Here is a 10,162-nt window from a genome sequence, read left to right as displayed (position 1 = left end):
TGCTGTCAAAGTTATAACATAATAAGCCGGTTATGACTAAATCATAACAGATTTAAAAGCCAAAAATAAGGGATAGTTGGTTTTTTAAGTCATAATTTCGAAATTTAATGTCATTAATATCTATTTTTTAATGTATTTTAAGTAATGACTTGTAACGTCATAGCATTTAATGTTATAATGGCTGATAAAGTTATATTTACATGGACATCTGGAGTGTGTGCTATAAGTGAGAGTTATCTGCTGAAAAAAGTTTAGGTTAGTATTTGGCATGTGGCTTATTGTACTGAACTTTGTTTTCCTTGATGTTTGCTTATTTAAGCAGTGTCTAAGGTAAAGGTTGTTTCAGGACATCATAAATTAACTATACTTTTGTGCTTTAGGTCATGTCGTCCATAAAAGTTCACAATTTCTACTTTTTGTGTCATAATAAGTTTGTCTTAGATGACTTAGTTTGTCAATTTCGACATTTTTTTCATAATTATTTTCAAAAGCATGCTTTTTTGGCGAAAATGTGCTATACACTTTTGATTCTGGTCTCTGATGGTTTTTTTCCACAGTCACGTACGCTTTCCTCTCATGCCCAAAGATTGAGAGACTGGGGTCAAACTCCTCTCACCTGCACTTTTATCCAGATTTGTGTTTTGGGGCGCATTTATAAGTGTGACCGTAGAGGACGCTCTCTTTCACTCACTCTTACATCAGATCACATACTGTACATGCGGAAACCTTGCAAAGTGCGAAACTACTGCTGCAAGAACACCGATCAGAGAGGAAGAGAGGATATAAGTTAAAAAGGTACGACAACACAAAAGTCTTAGTTTGCAGGCAAGGTGATGTCTAATAACACGACTTTGACAGAGTCGCATGACTTCTTTATCACGTGGTTTTGTAGTTCAGCTCTTCCACAAAATGTGCTGATTTCTCCAGTTCCGATTGTTTTGTTGGTGTCACTTCACTATAAATGAAACATTGTGGCGGCGTCTGTCTTACAAATTTCGTATGTTTACCATGCACGCAGCATTATTTTGTTTTAAAAATCAGTTTTATGATAAGAGAATTAGTTTCTAGTGCGTTTCCAGTATTTTGACAGTTCGTTTGTAAAGTAGACACGAGCGTGTTACACAACGACAAATTGTGATTTAACAATTCATTTGCAACATGCATAATGCATGCATGCATGCTGCTTTTCACATTTTCTTAATTATTTCGTTAATAAGTGTCAATTGAATGATCGATATGATTATGGACAACTACAGCTTATAGTTAACACAGCAACATATACTTGTCACACACATTTATTTAAAGCTCATGATTGAATTTATTGATGTTCTGTGTTGATGATCCATATTAAATGTAGGCTATTTTTTATACTAAATGTTCACAGTTTATATTATGAATAAGTGATTAACAAACAATTCTATAATTCTAAATAGTAGCGCTGTCAGTTTCATCAGCGCTTGTTTGGCTCAACCAATGGCGTGGGGTTTGGGGCGGGACTACATGTTTGCTCGACCAATGGCAGACGAGGGCTGTGTTCTGGGGAAACCGGTTTGACAACAGTTAATTATTGCAATTCCATTTGGTGCCAATAGTGGCGCAGAAATTTAACACGTCATCTTCTACATATCAGAAGTTCATGAACACAAGATGAATATCATGAGAGTTTTATCTATTTATTTTTTAATGTATTTTAAGTAATGACTTATAATAATGTCATAGCATTTAATTTTATAATGGCTGATAAAGTTATATTTACATGGACATCTGGAATGTGTGCTGAAAATAGTTTAGGTTATTATTTGGCATGTGGCTTATTGTACTGAACTTTGTTTTCCTTGATGCTTGCTTAATTAAGCCGGGTCTAAGGTAAAGGTTGTTTCAGGACATCATATACTTAAATTAACTATACTTGTGTGCTTTAGGTCATGTCGTCCATAAAAGTCGAATGTGTTATCAAAGAAAAGACTGAAATCGGTGAGAGCCCAGTCTGGGAGGAGAAGGACTCCTCTTTGTTGTATGTTGATATTACGGGTCAAAGGGTCAGTCGGTGGAACTCTCTGACCAGTCAAATAGAGAGTATTGCCACAGGTAAGCCTGAAGACAAGTTCAGTGTGGGCTTTCAATGAACTTGGTGAATATGCAACCAAATTTATACCTCAGTTGCCACTTTAAAAGTAATATATTCAATGTTTTCGGCTTGCATTTTATTCAAAGATGCATTAGACATTGGTTCAAGTGGGATTAGTTGTATTTATGTTATTGTAGTTTATACTCTAATGCCATATCTTCTCTCTGCACAGAGAAACCTGTAGGCTCTGTGGTTCCACGGCAGGCGGGTGGTTACGTCATCGCGGAGGGAACTCGGTTTGCCTTTGTTGACTGGGTAAAGCGTTCAATTACAGCTGTTGCCCATGTCAACGACAAGGAAAAACCAAACACCCGCTTCAATGATGGAAAAGTAGATCCAGCTGGCAGGTTTTTTGCAGGTATTGCAGAAATGACATTTTACTCTGCATATGCAAACTATAAGAAAATTGAAAACTTGTGAGTGTTATTTTGTGACAGTAGTAGTTCTGCATTGTACGTTTTCAGCGTAAATTACAGAAGCTAATAATTAAATAGTTTCTGATAGAATTTAAAGGGGACATATCATGCTAAATCCACTTTTTTAGCCCTTAAATGCATTTTGTTGTATATTTGGAGTGTTTAGAAGTACAGAAAAGTTTAAATTATTCTCTTCAGGTGCTTCGTTGATATCTTTATATTCAGTTTTGGCCTTATTTTTCAACCTGTTCCGATTTTTCTGTTATCTATTACGTTTTGTGAACTATTACGTCACAGAATTGCAGCGGAACTGCCAAATAAGGACATTGACTTCCAGCCCAACACTTCGAGGAATCCGCCATTTTTATTTCTCGCTGCAATTTTGTAGTCCAAGCTAAAAGATGCAGAAGCTACGAGAGGGTAAGTTAAAATGTTCGGTTGTTGGATGTAGTAACCCACACGCTTCATTACACCGTCTAATGTAGATGAACTGCCGCGCTTGTTTAACTGAAAGAACGAGCAGAGATAGAGAGACCCGGTCGCGCGCACGCACTCTCTCTCTCTTCGGAGCCAGGCGAAAGTGTAAACAAGACACCGTCTCCAAACTAGACGCTGTCTTGCTCTCTCTCCCTCGCACATATTAATCAAAATAAATCGAGACGGCGGTAAAAGGTCGGAAGACCAAAGTTTCATGTGTAAATACAGTAACACACCATTGCGATACATCCATATGAAGACGTTGTTCTGCAGGTTCGTCATCTTCATTTTCATCTCGCTCCGGCTCCGACTCTGGCTCGAACATGTAAGGCTGGCTGGACAAGTCTTCCGTTGTTGACATTTTGTTAATAACGTGTGAATAAAAAGTTTCTGTGCGGATAGATAATCGTATCTCTGCTATCAAACTACAAAAATGGCCGAACGGGGTGGAGTTGAACCGAGTGTCACCCCTGCATCCTGGAGAGGGGGCGGGGTATGACGTGTCTCAATTGTATTTAAAGAGACCGCACCAAAACGAGTTGCTCTCAGACGCACATCAGAAAAGGGGTAGAAAAGGGGCCTGTGGAGCTATAATAATGAGGAATTCAGACCCAAGCATTGCAGTTCCGCTTTATATAGACTACAAATGTATGATTTATATGCAAAAAGGAACGATTTAAAAGCATGATATGTCTCCTTTAAAGGGATAGTCTAACCAAAAATGTACTTATCCTCATGTCGTTCCAAACCTGTATGCGTTTCTTTCATCTGCTGAACACAGAAGAAGAAAGAAATATTTTGAAGAATGTTGCTAACTAATGCCAGGTTCAGACTACACGATATCAGCCCGATTTTGGCACGACCCGTTTGACATATGGTGTCGTGGTGAGTCGTAAACGACAATGGGTGTCGCAAGTCGTTTTATCTTGTATGGTGCGTCATAGTGGACGACAACCGACGTGTCACAATATCAGGACAGAAAGACAAGCATGTTTCATTTTTTTTTTCAGTCCTCCACGATGAGTTCCGTCGCATCTGTGACATTGACCAATAGGAGTTCAGAAGCTTTTCCACACACAGTTTTCAAACATGGCGAACCGAAAGAGAGACGATGGTCTTGGTGCTGCTATGTGGAATTATGCAGTGGAGGATACTGGAATTAGCATTAGGCTAGTGCAACCATTGTTTGTTTATGCTCTTGTTTCCAGAAGTCACTGGCTAGTTCCTCCTTCTCGATGACATCACGTACGTCGCTAAAGACGGCAAGCGATGATTGGTTGGGAAGCACTGTGTATTCTGACATGTTTCTTGCCCATGACAAGAGTTTAGGGGTCAAAATCGCATAATCTGACACAGTGACTATCGTAACCTATAAAAATAATGTGTAGTCTAAACCTGGCATAAACCTTTTCCATTCCCACTGACTTCCATTGTATGGACAAAAAATAAAATGGAAGTCAATAGGAATTCAACAGGATATAAAATCTTCTTTTGTATTCAGCAGAAGGAAGAAATGCACACAGGTTTGCAACAACATGAGGATAAATAAATGATGACCATCTCTTTAATTCTGTACAGAAAATAAGCCAGTTGAATTAATCCCATTTGGACTGTGCCATTCCCACTTCTCCTTTACTGTGTCCAGGTACCATGTGTTTGGACATGAAGCCTGACGTGATGGATGCGGCGCTGTACACCCTCCATCCTGACCACTCTGTTGTCCAGCATTTTGACCAAGTGCACATCTCAAATGGTTTGGACTGGTCACTGGATCACCGCATCTTCTATTACATCGACAGTCTGGCGTTCAAGGTGGAGGCCTTCGATTACGACATCCAGACCGGAGGGCTGTGTGAGTTTGTTTTTTTGATGTAAAAAACAAAATTGAGTTTTGTGGTTTTGTAAAATCTGTATTTTATTCATTTGTGTTTAAGCTAACCGCAGGATGGTTTACAAGATGGAGGAAGATGAAGGCATACCAGACGGGATGAGCATAGACACAGAAGGCAAACTGTGGGTTGCCTGCTTCAATGGAGGAAGAGTGCTGCGTATCGACCCACAAACAGGTGTGTGAGTTTGTAAAAGTGTATTAAATGCTTCTATAAGTATCATACAGCCCAGGCAAAACAATAATTCAAAAACAAATGGTAAAATGTGTAATTTGTTGTCATTTTCAAAATTCACATTTGAGGTGTGACTGTTATGTTTATGTCGTAGATCAAAATGTGAAAGTCTCTTCAAGCATGTTAACCTTAATTTCTCATAAATTGACCCATAAACCCAATAGGAAATTCCTGAGGGAAGAAGCACAAGGCCTGCACACTGTTGCTTCCATAATTTGCAATCAAACTGACGTTCATGACAGAAAGATTCTCATATTCAAAGACATACACCTGACAAAATAACAAATATACACGACAGTTCAAAAGTTTAAGGATAATGTGATTTTATTCAGAAAGTACACATTAAATTGATCAAAAGTGACAGTAAAGACATTTATAATTTTACAAATCATTTCTATTTTAAATAAATGCTGTTCTTTTGAACTTTCGATTCATAAAAGAATCCTTAAAATGTATCATGGTCATCAAGAAAAACATTGATACAAATAATAAATGTTACTTGAGCATCTACTGAAAATTCAGATTTACCCTCCCAGGAACAAATTACATTATAAAATATATTAAAATAGAAAGCAGTAATAAATTGTAATAATATCTCATAATATTATAGTTTTTACTGTATTTTTGATCAAATAAATGCAGCCCAGATAAACATTTTTGTTTAAAAAAATTGAATTGCCATAGAATCAGGTGCAAATACCACAATTTTGCCATCTCATAAATAATGAAAAAAAAGTTAGAATTATGAATAAAAAGAGACTCACAATTTTTTCTTCTCTTCTGGGTTTTATGGCCGGGACACCCCAAGCTGATGGGTCGGACGTCAGGCTGTTTTTGAGCGTCAGTTGGTTTAGTTTTTCCGGTGTGTTCCACACCATTGGCTCTAGTCGGATGCCGTCTGGGTTTTTAGGGCCGATTGAGAGAGAGAAGAGTCGGTACTCTGATTGGCTGTTCAGCTTAGCGAATGAGTAAAAGCGAAAGTGATGAAAGCGAGCAAAGAAGTCAAGACGGTACAGATGGAAGGCTGTTATAATTTTACGTCATCCTACCTGAGCACTAGTTCTTTGACGTCAGCTTGGTGTTTAGGACTGACCATCTCTATACTAAAGACTAGTGTACACTATCAAGATCTTGAAAATGACTAACAGTCAATTAAATATAAATAGAACATCTAAATGAAAAACAAAGAACAGGTGTACATGTTCTGGGGAAGTCTAGGCTTTCAGTATTTAATGAACTTCCTCTCTCAGGCACACGGCTGCAGACAGTGAAACTACCCGCTGAGAAAACCACCTCATGCTGTTTTGGAGGGAAAGACTACAGTGATCTCTACGTCACCTCAGCGTATATAGGCATGGATTCAGATTCACTAGCCAAGCATCCTGAGGCCGGCTGCACTTTTAAGGTAGACGGCTCATTTCATATCATGCTTAAAGTTGCATGATATCACCTCTGACACATAATGACACATTATATTCTTTATTCTTACTCCAGGTGTCTGGTTTAGGAGTGAAGGGCATCCCACCATATTCATACACTGGATGAAATCAAAGGAAAAAGTGATGTTAATGAAAACATGATCATTTTGCTGTCACTATACTACAACAATGTTCTAATTGTGCAATCAGTGATATAACTTTATATAATATTAGAAAATCTCAGCTCATTTCAGATGATTTGGGGTCCATTCACACAGAATGTGTTTTTGCATTCAACTGCACTGCTTTTCCATTGTTTTTCTATGCAAACATGAACTATAGACAGACGCGTTTAACCATTGCGTTCATGTCTCTTGCAGTGTCTTGCATATGACACAGCGTTCTAAAAACTCTGTGCTCAAGTAAAAAATCTGTATCAATTTTTTTTTTTTTTTAACTGACCTGCGTCTCGTGTTTTTAACTACAAAAACATGTTCTGTGTGAATGGCCCCTTAAAGCAGTTTGTCTAAAGGACTGATATAAAAGATGAAATTGCATGGATTGTTTTAATCGTTTACATTAACTACAACAAGAGCAATCTGTAACTTTGTGCAAGGTTTAGGAAAAGATTGCAAGTGATGAATTTTTTAGGTAATTTTACTTGATGCTTGTAATGTATACTAACTATAAAATGAATGCTTGTTTAGCTGTGCTGCTGAAGGGAGTTACTCAATTAAGCCAAACAAGCATGACTTTAAAAATGTGATAACATAATCAACATTTTTAAATGATCTTAAATATCACAATGACACACCATTCACAACCTATTTTATGTCCATAATCTATATTTCAGAGTACAACTGTATTCAGTGGAGGGAAAACATAGGGCAGGACTTTATTTTATCCACTGGGAATTGATTGAATTGGAAAAAGTAGCTTTTATATGCCAGAATGGTGGTTGGAGGGAAGAGGCTGAAAAGGAAGACATTCATGATGACAGCTGAAATATCATTTCAGACCATGCATTAAAGGGATAGTTCACCCAAAAATTAAAATTCTGTCATCATTTTCTCACCCTCAAGTTGTTCCAAACCTGTATGTATTTCTTACTTCTGTTGAACATAAAATAAGATATTTTGAAGAATGTTGATGGACAAACAGTTGTTGGGTTCCATTGACTTGTATAGAGTGAAAAAAAATACTATGGTGTACTATACTTTTATGTTCAACAGAAGAAAGAAACTCATGCAGGTTTGGAACAACTTGAAGGTGAGAAAATTATGACAGGATATTCATTTTTTTTGGTGAACTTTTAAGAGAATGAATAGGGTCAAATTCATGTTTGACTTTAAACTTTAGAATACTAAGTAAACCTACAGGTTTTGGTGCAACGGTTGAATAGATAATTTGTTTAGTTTGTTTTGCTGTATTTGTGAATAACCTGAAATAAGAAAAAAAAATTCAAATACAGTCAAATGATCTCTGAAATTCTAGTTTTTTTTTTTTTTTTTTCAAGAGTTTACATTTCCAACTGCTGGTTGAGCATGAAAAGGGTTAAAAAAAACAAAATGCAAAGCACTAAGTCCACTCCAAAGAGAGTTATTCTCTTATATTCTGAACAATTGTAGTTGGGTTTTCTGCCGGGAACGCAAACATCACAATATCCCTAATAGTGTGTTGAAACCACTGATATCAGTGTTTGAAACTTGCTGTAATGGTAAGGGGCTTGACATTTCCAAAACACACTCGAAGCAGTTGATCAATCACAACACACTGGTCCAGCCAATCAATCAGAGCGCATTGCGCTTTTCGTATTGAGGAGCTTCATGGATACAGGAACTAGACAGAGCATTATTGACAGACTGGAACAATGTAAAACAGGGGTGCCCAATCCTGCTCCTGCCGATCGACTGTCCTGCACAGTTAATCTCCAACCCTAATCAAACACACCTGCCTTTAATTTTCAAGTGAACCTGAAGACCTTAATTGATTGCTACAGGTGTGTTTGATTAGGGTTGGAGATGAATTGTGCAGGACAGTCGATCGGCAGGAGCAGGATTGGGCACCCCTGATGTAAAATATGTGGAATTTTTTTTTTTCTCATCATCCCTTTACTCTACCAGTGACTAATATACAGTAATTTACATACAGTAGACAAACAATAAAGAACAGATGCAGATCTGTTTTCATTTATGGATCAAGTTTCTTTTGAATATTCACTTTTATTTAATTCCCCTGAACAAGAACATAATTGAGTTTGTTTGCTAATCAAATTCAACAGACTTAATGGAATATACCTTCTGTCCTAAGCCTCAAGTGGTACGTATCCTCTGATGTGTCATGACAACCATCTCTCACGGTTCTCATAAACTCATAAAATGTGAATTTAGCACTTTTTGAGTATTACTTATTATGTGTCCATTTGATCCATAGAGGGACTGTTTGTTTCTTGTCTCAACCTGACTTTTAATGGGAATGATATGCTCCTTTACTTCACAAAGTCTTTGAAGGAGAAGACTATGACGGCCTACCCTCTGGCTCTGACAAGTAAAGCATTGACATCATTGCTGGATGTTTTGTTGGGGTGAAGAATAGCATTGCTCGGGATATCATTCAGCTCAACAATGGGTCATGAGAAGGTCTTTGGAGTCAACATGGTATCTCCTTCATACAGGATAAGAATCAGAATCTTCCTATCTAACAAAAATAGGTTCTAAGAATGTTCTACTAACGTTCCCACTTCCAATTAAGTTATGAAAACATTATTCCAGTTAATGAAATGTTTTAAAAACGGTTATACGAATGTTAAAGGTGCTCTAAGTCATGTCACGCGTTTTTTAGGCCAAAACATTTTTTGTCACATACCGCAAACATCTCCTCACTATCCGCTAGCTGCCTGTCCCCTGAACACACTGTAAAAAAATGCGGTCTCTGTAGACACCACAGGCTCCACAAACTGCAACAAAAACAAACTGAGCAACAAACAGAGCGACCCGCAGCACGAAACACAACAAACTGTTCCAGCCAATAACCGACAAGAATGATGTGGGGGTGGGGTTCGGGGGTTAGTGCGCGGATGAGGAGGAGGGAGGGTCTAGCTAGCCTCCGTTTTGTTTGACAATAATTCGAATGTCAACAAGAAGAAACATCTCCCGGGATCGCTTAGACAACCTTTAAGGAAAGATTTTATCAGTTTGAAAACATTATGGGAACGTTACTGTTCTACTAACATTCTGAAACAATCATAGTTATTTTAAAAACCTTAAACAAACGTTCAACTAAAATGTTTAATTAAAAAAAAAGTTCCATGAACAATATATTTTTGTGCGTTTTGAGAACATTATTAAAGATCAGATAACGAACATTCAATTACAATTACTAGAAGAACATACATTTCAGAGAAACAAGTCAGAACGTTTGCCAAAATTCGGAGAATGTTCCCTATTAGCTGGGTTTATGTGCTTATGTGTTTTTTAATGGTAGGCTACAGCTTAAATCTATGGTTGGTTACCATGTAAATCTTTGTAAACTTTTGAATGACAAACATCTTTTAAAAAATAAAAAAAAAATAAAAAAAAAATCTGCATGTGTTTGCCAGTG

General features: G+C 37.3%; 1 protein-coding gene across 2 annotated transcripts; it reads left to right on the top strand.

The window, feature by feature from the left end:
• Positions 1-651: 651 nt before the first annotated feature.
• On the top strand, positions 652-10,125 carry rgn (regucalcin). 2 transcript variants are annotated; one of them, XR_013822625.1, is made up of 8 exons: positions 652-795; positions 1,923-2,088; positions 2,301-2,486; positions 4,667-4,873; positions 4,956-5,087; positions 6,395-6,549; positions 6,639-7,941; positions 8,619-10,122. XR_013822625.1 is itself a non-coding variant. In XM_079884796.1 (7 exons), exons 2-7 carry the CDS (start codon positions 1,926-1,928, stop codon positions 6,687-6,689), a joined length of 894 nt encoding a protein of 297 aa, XP_079740922.1. In that variant the 5' UTR covers positions 652-795; positions 1,923-1,925; the 3' UTR covers positions 6,690-10,125. The 2 variants fall into 2 exon arrangements, 1 of the variants encoding a protein (XP_079740922.1); XM_079884796.1 differs by having other exon boundaries at positions 6,639-10,125.
• The last annotated feature ends 37 nt before the right edge of the window (positions 10,126-10,162 follow it).

Source organism: Squalius cephalus, assembly GCF_949319135.1.
Source record: "Squalius cephalus genome assembly, chromosome: 10".
In the NCBI taxonomy this organism is placed as follows: domain Eukaryota; kingdom Metazoa; phylum Chordata; class Actinopteri; order Cypriniformes; family Leuciscidae; genus Squalius; species Squalius cephalus.
Note: the sequence above shows the minus strand (reverse complement) of the source record. Positions and strands in the feature narration are given on the sequence as shown.